We start from the raw sequence: 20,478 nt of genomic DNA, 5'->3' as shown, positions 1-20,478 counted from the left end.
GGCCTCTCTAGGCAATTATTGAAAATTTGCACTCTCCTTTTCTGGCTACTCAGTATCTGTACAACAGTTTGAATTGAAAACCAGGTGTCGTCAGTAACTATAAACCAGATCTGTTTCCATTGTATATAGTTCAGTTGCTTGAATGAAGAGGGAGACAAGTGGAAAAGGTTTAAGCTATTGACTAAAATGAGGTATCTTACTATTGATTTTTATTTATACCCTGTTTCCATAATCATGGATACACAATAGCTGTGCTGCCTTGCCTGGCAACCAGAACTCTTCCTTGCACTTTTAATGATTTCATCAATTCCATGTAATCTTGATTAGCAATGACTGTGAAACCTTTCATTTCTTTGCTAGAATGTAGCAGGAAGGGGAAGTTTCTCACTGCCTTTGCTTGCTAGCAACTTCTCCAGCATCTGGGGTAGAGAAGTACATACAGGAAAATGCTAGGGCGGATCAAATGTTGCAAGCTAGGACAAAGGAAAAAGAAGGAGGGATAATTAACTAAAGTTACCTCATTGTCTTATTATATTAGATAGACAGAGCAAATGTTAATTACCTACAGTGGAAATTGAGGTCTGGAGAAGCTCAATGGCATACCAGTGTCACAACAGTTACTCCTTTTCCAAATGGGGACTAGAATCCAGATCTTCTGAATCCTAATCCATTGTTCTCTCCTACACCACACTAGGTTTTAGTGGGCTGAAGCTACAAACTGAGATTCTAGAATCTTTTTCAGTGTAAACGAAATCTGGAAGACGTTCAGGTATTTGGTGTGCTCTTCCTTCAGCTCTAGATAACCATCGGCATCATATCAAGGGTATGTTTATAGTAAACCTCAGCTGGTCCTAATTCTTCTTGTGATCATATTATATATGATTTTGATACCTGGTTAGGTATCAAAATTATCTGAAGAATTTTAAAAAATACAGGTTCCCAGGTCCTATTGCTAGAGATATTTGGTAGGTTTGAGATGGGGCCTCATATTTTCATAAGCTCCCCAGGATTCCAGTCCTTGTTAAACCTTTTGAGTTACAACTAGGCTTAGGAACCACTGTCATAAACTACCTAAAAAGGTGCAATGACTCTTGGAAGCTGTGAAGAGTAGCAGCATAGTTAGGGGTGGCATGTGGACGGAAGAACATGTGCCACCTGCAGTAGGTCTCTGTGACCCTAAAATAAAATTATATTGGCTTTAACTTCAATTTGGTAACCCTAGTCCCCATCCCACCCTCCAACAACATTTGTGTTCTTTGTACAGAATGCAGGGGCCTGAGGGCCACACTCACATACACACATTAAAAAGATGGAATTTTTGAAAAACAAGATGCTTCTAAAAGTTTCCCATCCCTTACAGTGTTTAAACAGAAACCGTCCATAGAGATACAGAGGGAAGATGGACCAGGTGACTACTAAACTCGTTGGAACTTCTAAGATTTTGATTCTCTTTTCTCAAAGAGAAAAAACGTCAATGCGGGGGATCCCTCTACCTTTAGCTAAAGAGTTGAACTGGGCTTCTCAACATATTGAAGTTGGAAGTAGGATGTCTAAAATGGAAAGTTCCAAACTGGAAGTGATGGGCAGACAGACCTATTGATGGAAACAATGTAGTGTTCTTCACTGGCTTCTGTCAACTGAAATTCCTACCCTCAAGTTACTCGACTGCAAATGCTTCACTCTGGCTAGCAGCCTTTCCTCCCAAGATTCTGGAAAACACACCGAACTAGAACCAAGAACTGCTGCCGTGTCCCCAGTGCGGTTGCTGCTTTTACCAGTATCCCTCACCCTTCCTATTAGAAGGCTCTGCTGACCCCTGTAATCCCACCACTCCAAACACAGTCCCAGAGTTCTGGGCACTATTGCCAGGTCCTCTACTTCTAGCGCAGTTTATTCTCACATCTATTGCCTTGTTTTCCTGGTTTTCTCTCCATAGTGGAAGCCAGAGATACACATTTAAAGAACAAGAAGATTTTCATCTTTATTCTTATCCTCACATGTCCACAGACCTCTTCTTCTATGTGGAGAAACTGAGCCTTTGGGCCACAACTGCTTTCCCTGTTGAGGATTTTGTAAGAGGTTCCTGGAAGAGGGCAGTTACAGCAACTTGTAAGACTCTACAACACCTCTACTACTGTCTCCTGCCCGGTGTCACCTCTGCAGGAAAGGCAGCTTTGTGCCCAGCTCTGTGAGCACAGAGGTCAGAGCCTTCCAAAGTCTTGAGAAAGCTGATTCCAGGGATCCCAAACTCAGGACACCAACTTGAAGCAAGACCTGGTTACCAGGACTCGGAAGAAGGCTGTGGATTCTGGGGGCTGAGAGCTTCACATCCTACCATGCTGGCAGGGGCCAAAGTCCACAACTGGCCTATAGGTCTAGTCACCGCTGTTCACCACAGCTCTTATTTCAAAGTCTTTTCCTTTGGTTTCTTCTGTTTCTTCCGTTCCTCGTATTCAAGTGTTTTCTGTTGGAAATAGCCTGTGGGTTCAGATACATGTGTTAAGAGACCTCTAATCTGGCCAGGCAGACTTAAGATAAGCTCAGGAGTGAGGGTCAGGAATATCCTCTCTGCTGCCCACGCTCCCAGACTACACCCACATTCCTGCCAGGATGCCCAAGCCCTCACAGGTCTTTGGAGATACAGGTATTTGATTTGGCCCCAGAGGGCACCTAAAACAAATAATAATTAGTAGGAATTAGCTCCAGACTAAAACAAAGAGCATACGGCCTCCTGCTGGCTGATGAACAGAGCAACTTCTGCAAAGTATCAGCTCAGGAGGCATTTTCTTAGGTTTCAGGTTCTTTCCTTCCAGCCCCGCTTGGTAAGATTACAGCTATTTTTGTGGGCCTCTAGAGAGAAATGCTCTTTCCTCCCCTCCTCTTCATCGTAGGGCCACACCTGACTTGGAGGCAGTGACCTTCTGTGCTTGGATTGATAGGGGCCTGTCACTATACCTGCAGGAGGGTTCTTGCTCTTCTCAGCTTCCTGGATGAAAAGGGAAAAGAGCTGTGTCTTCACAAACTTCTTCACAAATCGGCGGTTGGCCTTGGAGGTCAGAGCCTTATAGAAGCCCCGTTCTTGGAAGTGGCCTTGCCCATTTGCTTCCCGCTTGATGTAGGAAGCGTAGTGGCCCACAGTCTTGACAAAGAACTGCACAAAAGGGCCTGAAACATGCTCATTGATTTGTTCAGAAGCTGCAAGGAACAGAGACCATCTCAGGATAGTGGAAGGATGAAACTACCCACTCTTACCTCCAGTGGCTTTCTTCGCAAGCTGAAAGCTCTTGGAGAAGGGGTGAGGTAGGCTTCATAACTACTGATTGACTGATTAAAATGGGAGACTAGATATGGGTTCACCATTGCTTAGGAAGAATAAAATCTCATACTCGCCCTAGAATCAAGGCCTCTGGGACTAGCCCAGGACTGCTGAGTGAATTTGTTTTAGTTCTGGAAGGGAATTATTGGGAATCATGCCCTCAAGCTCTTAGGAGAAAGCCAAAATAAGAGGAGCCTAGGACTTACTCTGTGACCCCTTGATCCCCTGACCAAGAGATTCTAAGATGTCCTCCTGAAGCTTGGGTGGTAGGATGTCTTTTTCATCACCAACCTAGGAGAGGACAGAGGCAGCTCAGAGGTTAAGCAGTCAGGGGGGAGGCGTGAAGTGAAGTGTTGGCAGAGAGTGTGAGGTGGGGATGAATTCTACACCCCACTCCTCCCCCCACCCCCAGATAATTGGCCACATAGAAGAGAAGCAACAGAAGCTTTGATTCTAAACACTAGTAAGTTTCTCTATCCCTCTGGTACTTGGTTTATATCCTTGCCCTAAAGGCACTAACAGATGCCTTGTGAAGTCATCTGTCTTTGTCATGGGCTCCTTGAGAGAGGAGAGATCTTGTTATCATGGATTCTCACTCAACAAAAGTACTTAAAGTTTGTTAAAGTAAGTGGAACATCAGTGAGACTAGAGCAATTGAATTGGTGGTGGGTCTGCAGGGGATCTGAACCCCGACACTTACTGACATTAAGAAGGTTCCTTCACAAAGATTCACCAACAGGACCTGAAAAAAACACAAAACAGCTTGATCTCTTCCCCTTTCTCCATTTCTGCCTGTGGTTGTAACTTTCAGCCCAAGTAGCAATAAAATCAGCACCTTAAGTTCTCATTTCCTGTCTGATAGTCTCTTTTCTCACCACCCCCCCTTTCCTGGGAAAACGGTGTGAGGGTGTAGGAAGCAGGAAACAGGAGAGAGCTAAGGAAGATGGGACAGACAATATGGGTAAACCATAGCCAGTCACTCCCTTAATAAAACATTGATCATGGTAATGGCTTCTACATATGCAACATTTAGTACATGGCACACATGGTGCTTTGCACATTTTATCTCGTTTAATCTTCCCAATGCTCCTGTAGAGGCAGGTACTGTGCCTGTTTTGCAGATGAGGAAACAGACGCAAAGAAGCTAAGCTGCCTGAGGTGATACTGCTAACAAATAGGACAGTTTCCAAGCCGAGGTTGTGCTGTCCTTGGGACTACGTCTTTCTCCCGACAACGCTCCTTCAACTCCCTTCCCTCTGGTCATCTTTAGGACAGGGATGGACATCTTTTGATTTTTTTAATGCTCACAACAACTTTATGTACAATTGCCTGGAGTTCCATTTTTAAAACTCCCACAGAGCTCTGGGCCTTCCAGCAGGAAACAGCGAGAGGAGGAAATGAGCCCAGGGTCAACAGGAAGAGGGAAGGAAAGGCAGTAACCTGTGTCTATAGGCTGCAGGTAGGACAAGCACAGGGCTGGAACTTGGGGGACCTGAGCTCTAGTATCAGCTCCATCATTGCCTGAGAGGCCTTCAGTCCAGACTAGAGATGACAAATAGGCATCCTGCTGGTTGGATTCCAACCTACAGATCTGTGTCTTTTTGCCTCAGAGAATTTTTAAATAATTGAATTTAGTTTCCAATATTTAAATTGGAAAATTTCACATAAAATTTGGATTTGGGGCTTCTCCTGAAAAGTCAGGAGCTCTAACACTGATCCACATACAGATGGAACTGAGTTACAGCTGCCCCCTTTAGTCAAGGCCTGTGCTCAGCAGTTTGTCATAATCCCCCGAAGCCTGTGTTGGCCATTTAAATGCCTGCTGGCTCCCTCTTTTCAGTTTGTGACCCTTGGTCTCGACAGGTGGGTGAGTGATCCCTGCATGCTCCCTTCTCCCAAATAAAAAGAAAGAGAGGAACTAGGAAGTGTGCCAAGAGACAGAGCAAGCACTGTAATTATCCATCGTCAAGGGAGAAAAGTTGAACTAGTTCAGGCCTGAAACCACTTGTATACATAGGCTCAGATGCCTTCACTCAGGGCAGGCTGTTTACTTCGGGGCCTGGGAGGTAAGAGTGTGTGAAGAAACTTTTTGTGATGTTGTTCCCAGAAGTCTTTCCAGTACTTGGAAAGACTGTCTGTCAAGCGTTCCCTTCCAGAGAGTGGACGTGAGGAGTCAGGGAATCCCCCTCCCCTTCCCTGGCCCCTAGCCCTCTCCCTTCCTCACCCCCTGCCCATTTCACGGAGCAGCTGCAGAGGAATAAAATAGGCCAAGGCTCTTAGCGAGCAGGAGCTGGAGTCTGTGTAGCCTTCGGGTGTCTTCCCGCCAGGCCAGTGGAGGAAGAGCCACAGCTGAGGAGATAGAGCTGTAGCATCAGGAAGTTTCATAACTTCTGGGTATGGGGCATTTTAAGTCATTGCTAAACATGGGGCTGATACTCTGTCCCAGTTAGTCACAAGGCAAATACTGGCTCAAAGGGCATGTGTACTCAGCAGTCCTGAGGAGGGTTGAGCGGGCCAGCAAAGCAAGGAAGGGAAACAGAGCCTGCTTCTTTACCTCCCAGCAGCACTCTGTGGAAGAAAGGCTTTGGTTCTATCTGTGCTAGATTCCATCCTTGCCTGTGTGGCTTCAGAGAACTCAAATGAGTTATCTGGACCTCAGATACTTCTTATGTAAATGGAGGAAGTCCTCCCACTAGGGTGGGTTGCAAGCCTTCAACAGCTTACTTCTAGGCCCTGCCTCTCCCCTTGGTAGGCCCTTTGTCTACACAGAGGGAGTCAGTGGTTAGCCCGTGCAGACAAACCTAAGTAGCTCTTCTGGCTTGAAATTATCATCATGTGCTATCTCTTGAAAGTTCCTATTGACAACTCAAGCAAAGCACATGTTTTGAGTTGTTCTTCCAACACTGGAGATAGATTTATGTTATTAATGCCTATTTTCACCACTGATCTTTCTGGTGTATCTGGAGGCACTGCCAAGAAATAAGAAGCTGACAGAGATCAAAGGGAATTTGGACCTCTATCCTCATTAGCCAACTGAGCTCTGAGCTAATCAGAAAGATGACCCTTGCTACAAAAAAAAAAAAAATCTGCATTTTCAAGGCTTGTTGTTTGCAGGAAGGCTATGTCAGTTCACTTCTAAGCACCGCACCGTGAACAGCCCCCAGTGGGGTGTGTGTTGTATAGACCAGCTGTTGTACAGACCAGCTGTGCTCGTCCGTTCAGAAGAAAAACGGGACACCTGGGGCCTGCTCATTAGGACTAGCTGGCCTAGGACAGTCGGGTGAGCCCTGAATAAGCCACGTGCTGCCCCTTAAGCCCAGGGAAATCATTCAGGAGGAAGGAGCAGACACTTATTGAGTATCAGCTATATGTCAGGCACCAGGCTAGGTGCCTTATGCAGAATTTTTCCCCCTAGGATCCCTAGGAACTGAACATTGTCATTCCGATATTACAGATGAGGGAGCTCAGGCTTAAAGAGGTTAAACAACTTGCGGCAAAATCACCCAGCTGTTAGTAGCAGAGCTGGGATCGGGATCCAGGTCTGCCTGGCTCCAAGTCATGCCCTCTTCTTGCGGCATCATACCTCTTCCATGGGGCTCTCCATAACCTCCTGCCGAAAGCGCATTTGGACTCCAACCATGAAGGGAGTGGGGCAGCAGACAGTGGCCAGAAGGCTCTCGGGGACAACAGGGATGTAGGTGTGGGCCCAGCTGAAGGGGTAGAGCAGCGCCGCAGCAGCATGGATGCACTGAGACAGTGTGCTGGGGACAGGGCACAGAGAGTGAGAGTCAGAGGGGCCTCCCTGCGCCTCCACCCCCAGGGACCCACCCCTACAGCCCACCACTGACAGCAGCTGCTCACGCTGCCTGTAAAAGCAAGTCTGGGAGCCATGCCAGTCACAGAGCTTGTGACTACTTGTAGCTGGGAAGAAAGGTACAGAAACTGGGAGGCTGAGGCTCCTCTCATCAAGGATGGGGCCTCTATTTGATCCTTCTTTTCCCAGTTAAGTCTTCTCAACTCACTTCCGGGGGTTGGGGGGGGCCGGGGGAGTGACTCTAAAGAGGGGAGGGAAGAAGAAATGGCTTCATTGTTCGAGTCCCTTCTCTGTGCTTACCACTGTGCTAAGGATGTGGATACCAGGAAGCAGAAGACTGGCTCTGCTTTTAAGGAACTCAGTGTAGTTAAGGAGACAAACGTGTAAACATTGGGGTGCAGCAGAGAGGTCGAGCCTGTTTCCTCCTTATGTCTCATCCTGAGTCTTTAACTCTCACAGCTCCCTCTGGCCACTCTGGTTATTTCAAGTTACCGGGTTGGTGCCTGAGTTTGCTTGGGAAATTCCTGGATTCCAGGAACCTCTGACCAGCAATTCCTACCTGGAAAGTCCCACAGAAGTGGCTCCTCCACCCTTCCCAACGAAGCATTCCCTGTGTAATTATTGCCTAAGTCACAACTCGGGCCCAGCTCCCCCCAATCCCTCCCCCCTTTGCCCCTCCAACACACACACACAACCCCCCTTTCTGTCTTCTCTATTCTCCACTGGCTTTCATGGCTCATCATTTCTCCAAATTACCCCAAAGCCAAAGCCAATCAAAACACAGACGCAGAAACCTTGTTTCAGCTCTTGGTATGGAGCTAGCACTTCCTGAGTTAGAAAGATGGAGTCTCTGAGAGTCTCGCCAAGGCTTAGGCTGACTGGAAGTCCCCTTCCTGCCTGAGTTGCAGACATCTGAAACACTCAGTGTAGGAAGGAAGTGGGGAGTGGTGGAGTCTCCCTGAAGAAAGTTAACGCCTGAGAGATGAGTCTTGCCGGCCTTTGCCCATGTCCAGGCCAGAGTCCCCTTCACTTCCTAAACACTGATCTTAGGAGGAAAAGGCCGGAATCCCAGCTCCAGCTGTGACAGAAACTTCTCAATCCCCTACAGGGCAGAGAGTGGAAGAGCTACTTCCAAAGCAAAAGATTACACCACTTTCCACAAGGATTGGCCTACAACTGGTGCCTTTTTGGTTATCACTGATTTTTACAGAATTTCCAACCCACAGACCCCCATTACCTGCCCAAGCTTCCTTTCCTCTAAAACCCATGACATTCACCTGGCCCTCTGGCCTAATATTTGGGTCCCTAATATCCTTTTCTTCTTCTTCCCTAAAAGATAAAACCAGGGTTGTCAGCCCAATATAAGCAGCTTTCTCCATCCCAAGACATAAATAGGTCAACCTTCTACTGTCTTACGATTTTTCTCCCTTCTCTATTCTGTCACACATCTCCCCATGTCTTTCTCAGACTTGAAGCCCCTAAGAGGTAGAGACCAAGACATGATATTATTCTGCTTCAACTATACACAGGGATATAGTCAACTATGAACTTATTATTAAGAAAAACAACTAGCACTTACCAGTGTGTGCCTGGCAGAGTGCTAGTTACCTAATGTGCATTACTTCATTTAATCCTTACCACACTCTTAGGAAGTAGCTACAGATCTCCATTTTACAGATAAGGAGATCATGACTTCAAGAAGTTAAGAGCCTAACCTAAGGAACACCATGTAGCTAAAGGTAGAGGAAAAGAACTTGAACTTTGTTCTGCTGATTTCAATACCTGTGCTTTCTTTTCAAATGGGGATAATTCGACATTCCCTTAAGGTCTAGGACCATGTCTTATTTGTCTGTATTTTCCTGATGCTTGGCATCTGGTAAACAGTTGACACACAATAAGTGTTTGTTGAATGAGTGAATAAATGGACAAATGACATGTGTTTGCCACTAAGGATAGTGCGCTTGACCTCCCTACCACTCTATGACTTCCTGCCCTGTCCTCCCTCAGCTTCTCGAGAGCAGAATCATGTCTGCATCCACCCTAACTGGTCTCCTCCAGGGCTGTCACGGGAATACTTCTTGTACTTCTCAGTGCTAAATCACAAACCTCCTTCAGGCTTAGGCAGTGATCAAGTTTGGAGGCAGAAACAGGGAATTATAACAGCTATTTTCCAGGCTTAGTGCAGATCAAGGCAGGGTGGCAGGAGGGTGGGGAGCACACAGGTCCTACAGCCTGATTTCCTTCGAGAACCCTCCGGTCTATTCCTTGGAACCCAGGGATGCCAGTCAGTTCAGGTGACCCCGCTCGGTGGCTGGACCAACCTGAGACCTTCTGCCAGGAAGATGATTCTTCTCTCCAGCACTGCAGAGGCAAAGATCTGAAGAATCTGCTCAAAACTGAGACAGCGCAACAGAGAACTAAAATCCACGTGCTCTAGGTGGGAGTCAAGGGGCCGCGTCAGCGAAATGAACTGTGGGGAAACCAGAGAGAGGGGGAGTCACCACACTGAAAAAACCACACAAACCCCCGAAAGCTGGGTCTCTACCAGCCTCCACCCTATCTTCCCCAAAGGAGTACATCTGACCGTGCCTCCCCACTGCTAAAAACCCACCCATGGTTTCCCTATGCTCTGAGGATGACACTGATGTAATCCCCTACGTGGCCCACAAGGCCCGCCTCTCTTACCACCTGCCTCACCTCGCTTCCCCGCATCAACTCCTTTCCGTTCCTTGAGCATGTCACACTCTTTCTTGCCGGAGGTTCTTCCCTCCCTCCCCTGGGTTGCCTTTCACTCTTTTTCAAAAAAACTAACTTATTAGTTTTTCACTGACGTATAGTTGGTTTACAATATTTTCTCTCTTCATTCTTATCCTCCTTTATGTCTCAGAGGCCTTCATTGGCCACCTAATGCAAGGTGTCAACCTGTGTTTCTCATCATTTTCCCATGTAGCATCCTGTTTTCTTTTCATCACAATCATACAATTTTTACTTATTTATTTGTGTGTTTACTTATTTAAGTCTTTAGACTTTTAGCTCCATGGAGTCAGGGACCACATTCATTTTATTTACCGCTTCGTAGCCAGAAAATAGTCTAACTTGGTGCATAGCTAGCCTGCCACACTTATTTTTTGAATAAGTGAACAAGCCTAGCCCCTCCCCTTATTCCGATCTGGGGAAGCAGAGGACACACCAGATTATCCAGAGTACTAGGGGTCAGGACTGGAATTCTTAAAACAACGTTCTACTTGCTGCTTTGTCTGCTTAGTGTCTTAAAACAATAGCATCCCCACTGTGGCATGGGTGGGGACTCAGGGGTGGGGGTGTGTGATAAGAAAAAGACAGGTGGAGGCCATAAGGTAGAGATATAGGACAGACACCGGAAGATAAGTGAGGTAATAGGGAAAAGTGGCAGTTTGGCGGCTGGGGGCAAAGGCCATTCTAGGACCAGGAGCCTCAGCTTACATGATTTATTTATTATAAATAAAAGTCTTGGTGGCTTAAACAGTAAGTAGGTCCTTGTGAGCGTCAGGTTGGGAGGATCAGAACATTGGGGTTTGACTTTCAGCTCTGCCGCCAATAATTCGAGCCAAGCCCCAGGGCCTGCCTGGCTCAGTTTCTGGTGAATGGGAGCACTGTGACGAGAGGTGCCCCAGGAACACGCCCCCTGCAGTCTGGGAGGGTCTTGTCCATTTTGCTCACCCACCTCAGTGCCTGAGTCGGGGATGAAGCTCTTGAGGGTGACGGTCTTCCCAGGAGCGGGGAAGGCTGCCTCTCGGAGGCCCTGCATGAATGGGTAGATGACTGCCATGGAGATCTGATGCCTCTTTTCCACTTCATCCAGGATCTGTACGGAAGAGGACCACGGGAAACATGACTCAAAGGGACGCTTCCAGGCTGGTAGCTGAGATCTCATGTGTGAGGCTGGTCCCGCCAATCCTTAACTGATTCTTTCCTCCCTGGCAGAAACCAGTCTGCTGTTTACCTCCTGCGCAAGACCTGCTTTTGCTCCTAGCCTTCTTCTTTTCATCTTCTCTCTACCGATCCGTATTCCTTCCTTCTCCTAACATCAGCACGAGCTACCTTCCCCAGGCAGTCATTCTAGAGTAAACTCGTCATCCCTGATGGGACCATGTTCATTTGTGCTAGATGGAGTGGGAGACTAGAAGCTGGGCCTCTTGGGTGCCACTCTGCCCTCCAACTTCCACCAGAGGCTCCCCAGGCCGAGGGATGGCCTTCATCCACAGAACCCTGCACAGATGAACCATCCACCCAAGCCAAGGCTGATGGAGTACATTACCTTCATCCTTCAAGGGGCCTGCCTGGGGCAGAGCACACTGATGCCCTTTTCTGGCCACTAAGACAGGCCGCATCCATTTGGAAGGACTCCTCTCTGATCCCAACTCAGGTGTACTGGCACTCAAATTAGCTCCAGCAGAAGTCCTGGAGACCTCAACTTCCCCCTCTACCCTGGAAGGAGTCAGAGGGAGTCCCCCAAGCCCCGCTGTATAATTGTCTTTATATCTGTTTAGTATTCTGTCTTCTTCATGTATCATGTCATCTGAGCCTCACACCAACCCATGAGATAGGAAGGTGAGGGATCATTCCATGCATTTGACAGATGAGGAACTGGAACTCCCCACTCCTAACCTGGAGCTCTACCCATGTCCCTCTCCAGCTGCGTTCTTACCTGACTAGATGGGGAGCAGTGGGCTTTCTGCAGGGGAGACAGTCCTCTAGCTTCAGTTCCTACTTTTCCCTAAAGCCAAGTCCAGCCCAATCGCCTGTCTGCCTGAATCTCCCCAGGGTGCCTCGCCTGACCCCGGCTGTGGGGGAGGAGCACAGGGGGCTCAGGCAGGGCAGGCAGCCAGGTGGACCTGGAGGCTCAACAGGCCCAGCAGGCCCCGAGGAATCCCGTTCCACCCCTACCTTGGAGAACAAGCCGAAGCAGCCAATGCAGCTGATGATGCAGTACACCCTGGGGAGGCGAGGACCACGGCCGGCGGGCTAGGGAGGGACGGACAGGCTCCTTCAGTGCTGTAGCCTCCCCAGGGCCTCTATGCAACTGGGGCTGATGGGGCACAGGGCTGGTGGCTGGGGCTGGGGGATCCATGGTGAATGGTGGGCTGGAGGGAGAAAGACCTGGCTGTGCAGAGGTCCCACTCATGGGAGAGGCAGCAGGGAGGCCAGAACAGTCACCGAAATCCAAAGAAAGTGGCCTTGAGGGGGCTGGTTGGCTCAAGGGCGAACACTGCCTGCATCGGCACCAACACTATCAGGGGTGAGCCAAGAGGGAGCAAGTGTGTTGTAGAGATGAGGAAACAGCTAGGCAGGAGAGCGCTATGAAAGTGACTTGAGAGCCCAAGGACTGAGCTTCATTGTCCAAATCCCAGGCCAGGCTGTGGGAGGCAGGGGCCAAGTCAATGAGGCCTGGATAGAGAGGGTGGGGAGCGGGTTAGAAGGAAGCTTCCCCCCGAGCTGGGGAGAGTAGAGACAAAAGCATGGCAGCAAAGGTGCCCTGGGTGGGTGAGGAGGGGTGTGTGTCCCCATTCTTGTGAGGTGGCACAGGGCACTAACATGGCAGCAGGTACTGGGCTGTGCTCTCTCTACAACCACCTCTGCCAGGGAGCCTTGGCTTTTGCAACTGAGGCTTGAGCAAACCCAGCTGTGGAGCAGAACAGGATGCAGAGAGGAGGGGCCAGTTCTGAGCTCTACAAACCAAGAGGCGCCTGCAGTATCCAATCTTCCTGCTGCCATCCACGTTGGTCAGGACGAACGAGAAAGTCTCCCTGAGGAAGAGCAGACAAGACCTGGTTTACATTTGCTCACTACATTCTTTTTATTCCTTAAGATTTATTTATGATTTATTTATTTATTTTTGGCTGCCTCGGGTCTTCGTTGCTGCGTGCAGCCTCTTCGTTGTGGCGAGAGGGCTTCTCTCTAGTTGTGGCATGTGGGTTTTCTCTCTCTAGCTGTGGCACGCAAGCTCCAGGGTGAGTGGTCTCCGTAGTTGTGGTGCGAAGGTTCCAGAGCACGTGGGCTCTAGGTGAGGCATGAGAGCTCAGTAGTTGTGTCTTGGGCTTAGCTGCCCTGTGACATGTGGGATCTTAGTTCCCTGACCAGGGATCAAACCCGTGTCCCCTTCATTGTGAGGCAGATTCTTTACCACTGGACCACCAGGGAAGTCCCTGCTCACTACATTCTAAAGCAGGGAGGCAGTCAGCATCAGAGCAGGGCTGAGGGGGGTGAGGAGGGTAAAGGGGAGCTGCTGATTAATCCTGAGAGTAACCGTAACATCAGTAATTTATTTAAAGTGCTTATTGGTGTCAAGCTCTAAATGTATCATCACATTTAGTTCTCAAAACAACCCTTTGAAGTAGGTTCAATCACTATGCCCACTTTACAAATAAAGGAACTGAGACTCTGGGGGAGTGTTTCTCATCCAAGGTCATTCAACTCATAAGTGCTAAAGCCAAAACTTGAGCTCAGGCAGTCAAATTCCAGGACTCACGGCGTAAAAGGCTCTGGCATATAAGGGACTCCTTAGAGGCCAAAGGACTTCTTCTAAGTCCATCTTCTGCCAGAGGCCGTCAAAACACAGTGACTAGCTCCTAGGACAAGTGAAAGAGCCTCGCCCTTCTGTTAGAAGGGACTGCTTAACCTGGTTACCCGAGCTCTCTTGCCTCGAGGTGTCCCAGGCAAGATGTTTAGAAATGAATCAACTCCAGCCCCTCCCCATCAGGAAGGAAGCTGGTGAGAAATCCAGTTGACGGGGGGTGCAGGAACCCCGTGGTTTGCCCTTCTCCTCCAATCCCAGATTCCCCCGTCCCAGGGCCGAGCGATTACCTGGGATACTCAGTGAGTGGGGCCCACTCATTCCCATCTGGGAAGCAAAACAAGGGGATGGCTCCGAGCAGCCGTTCCTCCTCCTCCTGTTGTCCCCGAAGCAAGTTCTCTCGCTACAAGGAATGGGAGAAGAGACAGGTGGATGTGGAGGTAGGAGCAGGTGGAGAGGGTTTGGGGGCTGGTGGCCTACTCTGTGCCCATCAATGCATAGAGACTGCGTTCTGGGTCTGGCTGGAAGAACCCCAACGCTGAAACAGTCCCTCCCGGGCCAAGTCTACATGAACCTGAGTTGGACTTCAGTATCCTAAGGATCTACATAGTCAGGAAGGGGGCCAGGACCATGCTGAGTGCAGAAAGGCCCAGAGACCTCCTGGCTTCCTGGGAGGACCACATCAGAGAGATACCGCATCTGAGAAGAGAAGCGGCCAGCTCAGTAGCCTCACTGTCAGGGTTAATGAGAAAGATGCCCTAACCCCACCCCTTCACCCACTGCGGGACCAGACAAGAAGGAGTCTGATGCTTGGGCTGTGGCCACCAGCTACGTGCCTGCCCCACCCTTTCCCTCCCACCCACCCCAGGGAGGGGATTCCTGCAAGGACCTCTGGCAGAAGGTAAGCTTCTCTACAGGGAAGGGTGGCTGAGCATAGAATTTGGAAGAATTAGGAGGTCCCCCAAACAGCAGAAGAACTAGCCTAGTTTCCCAGCTAGGGAGCCTAGGTCAGTTCGTTACAGACCTAGATTCTGCGGGTGATAAGAGAAAACAGGGCTGGACCTGAAGGAAACAGGAGCAGTGAGCTCAGGGCAGCTCTAGACGAGCCCCCTGCAGGGTGGGGGGCTGGGGGTGGGGAGACGGCACCCCCCCCCCGCCCATCACCTCTCAAACACCCGAACCCTCTGTCCCCCATCGCCCCTTCCTTCAATCCTTACCTTGGGGAACTGGTAGGTGATTGTGGGCTCATAATCATCCCCCGAAGGCTTTTTTTTGAGAGAAACCACGAGGAGGTATTCAAAGAAGTGCTGCCCTCCGGCAAAGTTGGGTAGACAGTGCTCCTGGGCCCTTTCTGGTTCCTTTACAACTTCCCCCAGATTATCCTGGGGAGGTCCTGAAACCAAGACACCAGGGCCCACTGGTATCTCATTGATCCAGGCCCCGAGTGGAGGATGTGAGGCTCCAGTATCTTTGGCACTTCTAGGCCGTCATACCGACACCGAGGTCCCTGGAGCCTGCCCAGCACCTCAGGTCCAGGCACGGGATCAGAGCCAACTGGGCAGTTTCCGTGCCTGCCTGGGAGATTTGGAACCACCGGGGGTGGGGGGGCAAGAGGAGGAAAGAAGTCACTGATTCGGAAGCCAAGGAAATATACTGGGGAGGTCACCTGGGAGGCCCGAGGCCCCAGGGTAGCAGAAACTCTGCCTAAGTGAAACAGTACACCCCGAGTTGACTTGGACTCAAGAAATCGGAACAGGCCAAGGGCCACGTGACTGTGACCACAGGGCATGACCGGCTCTAAAAACCAACAGGGGAAACCTCCTGGCCAGGTCACATGGGGAACCAGGGGGAGGATGAGATATAAAAGAAGAAGAAAAAGAAGTATTTCAAGGAAGAAACAGCCCCATCGAAGAGGGTCACCCTGGAAAAAAGAAGTAGCTAATCCAGTCCAGACCTGCTCCGTGTCGAGGCAGCCAGTTGCGGAAGCGCCTGAGTATCCCGCCTACCACTTGTCTTTCCATCTTCTTGGGCCTGTAAGGCATGGAGTGCTTGCCTTTCCTCTAACAGACTGGCTACAGAAAACCTGAGAAGGCGGCTGCCATTTCAGTCTCCAGCCACAACTCTATGAAGCCAAGCCACGTGCTGTCTTACAAATAGGGGAGAGCAGTTTCAATCCTATGCACCCAATAGTTGAGCAAGGAGCCCGTGTGACAGGACCCAGAAAGGCAGCAGAACGCCTGCACTGACAGAGGCAGCATCCTGGCACTGCAGCTCAGACCTCAGCTCCTCCCAAGAGCCCCAGGGTGTGGTGAGAGAAAAGGTCATAGGCAAACACCTCCAGAGCCCAGCTGCTTCTGGGCTAAGGGCTTTTAATTCTGGGCTGAAGGTTGTGCAATGGGTTTATTTACAACCCCTTGACAGTGGAGAATGCCTTGCCAGTCCCAGGACAGGGATCTTATATCTCCATAACTGATTCCCGACCTTTCACTTCCTAACTCAGTCAACGGCAGCAGATAACCTCTGCATGGCCCCCTGCTGCACTCTGGGACTTCCAGGACTTCAAGGCTGCAAGCAAGAGCACAGGACCCAAAACTCTTCACAGCAAGGTTGCCCCTGCCTCCCCTGATTAAAATCAATAGACTTGACCTCATTCATTATTTAAGTGGAGAAATTGTTCTAGCAAGAGGAATTCCTGGATATCAAAATGAACCTAATCCTCTCCTGGTGGTGAAATAAAGAGCAAAGTCCATCTCTGGGTTGGAGAGTTCCTGATATCTCAGCACAGTCTACAATGGTGCATCTTTCATCCCCTGCAATATGTCCTAAGGCAAACTTGTCTCACTGGGACCTGTTCCAGGGCTCCAGCAAAGAATCCCTCCTCCCAGATAGGAAGCACTGACTTAGGACAGTCTCCCTGGCCTACAGTAGGGGACTGGTTGCATCAGTAGCCTGAGGGGCACTCAGTGGAGTGGAAAGCATCTGGGTGATCTCCACCCCACCCCCACGCCTGCTCAGTCTTTTTTCCTGGTTTGTCCAGGTCAACAGTTCTGCACAAGCTAAGAGCAGAGCAGCTGGGCCCTGGGGCTCCAGTGGTGCTGTGTCTGGAGGCTGGGGAAGAGAGACAGAATAGCAGTAAATCACCTGGGATTCTCACATAAACCCTTGAGTGTGTAAATGCACGTGGTAAGAGAGAAAGACTCTTGCCAGGAGGCTGCCCCTAAGAGAAGCTAGAAGGCAAAAGGGTTTGGTGCCAGTGTCTGCCACTCCTGCAAAGAATTAATAGACCTCTGGAAGAATGTGTGGTGCTGAAATAGGGGACACAGTTGCTTGCTCTTAATAGTTCCAGACCTGGCTTCTGTGGACTAGTAAAAGCCAGTACTCAGTGGCCCAGCCATGACTCCTGGGGAGATCAAGGATCACAGTAAATAAGAATGTTTCAATCACTGTAGGGACTTCCCTGGTAGTGCAGTGGTTAAGAATCCGTTTGCCAATGCAGGGGACATGGGTTCGAGCCCTGGTCTGGGAAGATCCCACATGCCACGGAGCAACTAAGCCCGTGCACCACAACTACTGAAACCCGTGTGCCTACAGCCCATGCTCCACAACAAGAGAAGCCACCGCAATGAGAAGCCTGTGCTCCGCAATGAAGAGTAGCCCCCGCTCGCTTGCCTGCAGCTAGAGAAAGCCTGCGCGCAGCAACAAAGACCCAGTGCAGCCAAAAAAAAAAGGGAACATTACATTCACTGCAGTGGTGAGAACAGTGACCTGGAACACTCGGATCTGTCACCACACCTTATCTGCAACCTGCACAGACTGGCTGCACAATCCTCGCCACCAATCTGAGAAACAAGCATCATCTCCAGACACAGATGGGGAAACCGAGGCACAGAGTAATTCAGGGACTATTTGGGGAATACAACAGAATCTGTCGGGGGTGGGAATGATGAGCGTTTCATGTTCACGCTCCTGCCTCCTGGGTGCAGTACACACCAAACATCCCACAAATGTGGATGCCTCCTGTTTGCAAAAGACCTTGAGAAGCAAAATCTTTTCCCTGGGCATTCCAGAACCTCAGGAAATGATTTCTTTCCCTAAATCCTTCGGGTTGCATTTTCAGCCCATTTCTTCCTGCTTTATCAGAAGAGCCAAGAGAACAGCAAAACTTACAATCGCAAACAAAAGAAGTTACTGGACTTTGGGGCTGAGGACCAAGAAATCCAGAAAAAAGTCTTCCCCCTTTCAAAGGGGGTTATCAACAGAAGGAAAACCTCCATCACACACACGTTTAATATAGGTCTTCTCATTTAATCCCCAGTGCCCTAGAAAGGAATTATTATCCTGAATTTTCAGTTTAGGAGGGAGACGCCCTTTCTAGGGAAGTCAGGAGTCTGGTTACACGTGTTCCTCCACCAGGAAGTGCCTCCCACAGCCCTCTGACAAAAGTCCCAGAACCAGCTGGAATATAGGTGAAGGGACTTTCTGGAACCTTGATCTGGAAAGCTGGCCCTTCCTCTTCTAGCTCAGCTGCTCTCGACCCAGGACCACCACCACTGCCAACCCTCCCATCAGGATGATTTACACCCATGCGTGTATGTATACACACACACACACACACACACACACACACACACACACACACACACACACACACACACACACACACACACACTCCTACCACACAGTTGCCTTGGGGCCAAAAGGGCAAAAGAGGGAGGGGGAAATTCCGGGAAAGGTGGAGGATAGTATGGAAGATGAAGAAGGCACACTCTCCTGCCCGCTAGGTGCCAGACCTCAGGACAGGTAATACTGGCTGCACATCTTACAGTCCCTCATTGTCATCAGGTACAGTCATCAGCCCTGTTTTGGGAACAACTGGAATGTTTCCTCTGGGCTGCAGGGAGCAGATCCCTTCCATTCACACAGGCTTCTGAGGGTCGAGGGAGACCAGGAAAGACCAAGCCAGTGCTCTCCAGAGAAAAGAGGCCACCAGCCCCACCCTGCATCTGCTCCTGCCACGGCACGCTCCCAGGCATCTGTCCCAACCCATGGTCTCTGACCTCTCCGCCTCAGTACAGGTGGAATGACCAGATAGATACTGGAAACCTGTGTTCAGGGAGAACAGCAAGGGCTAGGGGTGGGGGACAGGGGTAATGGCAGAAGGAGCACTGATTCCCCCCTCCCAGGTCTCCCCAGCTCTGGGGCTTGGAGTAAGAGGGGGTCTCATTCAATCTTTTGACCACCAATGTTAGAAGGGGTGGACTGTCTTGGTATGACCCCTGCTTACTTTCCAATCGGTTCCCTTCTCAGAAGGTGGGACCTCTGGACAAAGTATCTAAGGGTTGTGGCTGCTTAGCCATCGGGCTGGTCAGTGGTAAGCAGCAATAAATATGTGTTGAATGAATGAAAAAAAGAATGAATGAATTCCTAACTCCCTTCCAAAGCCCAGCGCCCCTGCTGAGAAGAAAGGAAGCGAATATTGACTGCTAATTTAATCCGTACAACCCTGTATGGCAGGAATCATTCTTCCTTCTGTAATGGGGGACCAAGGGATAAGGGAGGCTTGCCTTGCCGGGTTCGCACACTCTAAGGAAGCAGCTGAGCAGGCTCTATCCCAGCTCTGCTCGAGGCCACACTCTCCAGGGCTCCTCGCCGCCCCTAGGGGAGGGAGGGGGGTGACGTCGCAGGGGAAGGGCAGTGCTGTGGCCGGCGGCTGTGAGCGGGGCAAAGTCGCGGGCTCCCACGAGTGGAGTCCGGGGGCGGGGAGGCGGGGCAGCGCGGGGAGGCGGGCGGCCGGGGGCTGAGGCTGTGTCTCCCGGGCGGGCGCCGCGGCCCGGGAGCTGCAGGCACCCTGCGGTTGCCCCACAAACTTCCTGGCTGGTAGGACACGTGGCCCCGGGGCCCCACTACGGTTTCCTTTGGCTGGCGACCTCCCCTTTGCCCCTGCTGGCGTGGCGTCTCCTCTGACCTCCGACCCCTTCCCCACCAGCCCGTTTCCACCTCTACCTGCGCCCTTTCTCTCCAGCTCACCTGACCCCTGCCCAGCACCCCCGGAATGCCCCCTCAGACTGCTCCTCGATCGATCGCGACCCTCCGCACCGCCCTGCCTTGGCCCCTTGTCCCCGTCACCTCCTGTCCTGGCCCGCGGTCCCCCCGCTGTGCCCGCGCCCTCGTCCCGGCGCGCCCCGGCCCGGCACTAACCCCCACGGCCGCGCTTCAGTCTCAGGCTGGCTCGGAGGCGGCGGCCGAGCCCATCCATGGCCCCTGGAACACCCGGCGCCCGCTCCCAGGTCCGCGCCGGCCCCGCCCCCCCCAATGCGCGACCTCGGCTGGCAGACACTTTCACTTTTCCGCGGGGGAGAGGCAGAGGGGGACGAGCCGGGACGCGACGGCACACCTTCCGGACTCCGGCCCAACCCCCGGCGCACCTGGGCGGGCCCGCTCTTCCCTGGGCGCCGGGCAGGGCTGCGTGGGGTGACAGAGGGCGCTCAACGCGCGTCCGGGAGGGGCGGTGCCACCTGGCTCCCACCCTCTGTGGGGCGTCCCGGGAAGCTTGACTTTCCGAGCCCCGCGGTCCGCAAATATTCGGGGTCGCCACGAAGTTACCCTCCGCCTCCGCGGCAAGCGCGGGTTGTGCCCTCCCGGTGGGCATCCCTACACCTTCCAGGTGGCTCGGGGACTTATGCCAGAAGGAGACAGAGTTTTCAGAGTCGGCACAGCTTTCCAACCTCTCCACTTCGCCCCCTGCAACTGCGTTAGCCTCTGGCCATTTCCAGATCTCTTGCTATATTTGTCCTT

General features: G+C 51.0%; 1 protein-coding gene across 5 annotated transcripts; it reads right to left on the bottom strand.

The window, feature by feature from the left end:
* Positions 1–181: 181 nt before the first annotated feature.
* Positions 182–20,103, bottom strand: DENND2D (DENN domain containing 2D). 5 transcript variants are annotated; one of them, XM_060139363.1, is made up of 12 exons: positions 19,882–20,103; positions 14,901–15,076; positions 13,974–14,086; positions 12,847–12,916; positions 12,057–12,134; positions 10,834–10,974; positions 9,452–9,600; positions 6,900–7,077; positions 4,017–4,058; positions 3,523–3,607; positions 2,956–3,195; positions 1,956–2,478 (listed from the first exon to the last, which is right to left on the bottom strand). In XM_060139363.1, the coding sequence occupies exons 1-12, from the start codon at positions 19,937–19,939 to the stop codon at positions 2,402–2,404; spliced, it is 1,407 nt and encodes a 468-aa protein (XP_059995346.1). In that variant the 5' UTR covers positions 19,940–20,103; the 3' UTR covers positions 1,956–2,401. The 5 variants fall into 5 exon arrangements, with proteins under 5 accessions (XP_059995348.1, XP_059995346.1, XP_059995349.1 ...); XM_060139366.1 differs by lacking the exon at positions 19,882–20,103 and adding an exon at positions 15,638–18,870 and having other exon boundaries at positions 2,956–2,986; XM_060139362.1 differs by lacking the exon at positions 19,882–20,103 and adding an exon at positions 15,638–18,861.
* Between the last annotated feature and the right edge of the window lie 375 nt (positions 20,104–20,478).

The sequence above is a fragment of the Lagenorhynchus albirostris genome, chromosome 2 (genome assembly GCF_949774975.1).
Source record: "Lagenorhynchus albirostris chromosome 2, mLagAlb1.1, whole genome shotgun sequence".
Taxonomy (NCBI): domain Eukaryota; kingdom Metazoa; phylum Chordata; class Mammalia; order Artiodactyla; family Delphinidae; genus Lagenorhynchus; species Lagenorhynchus albirostris.
This window is presented reverse-complemented; position numbering and strand designations above follow the sequence as displayed.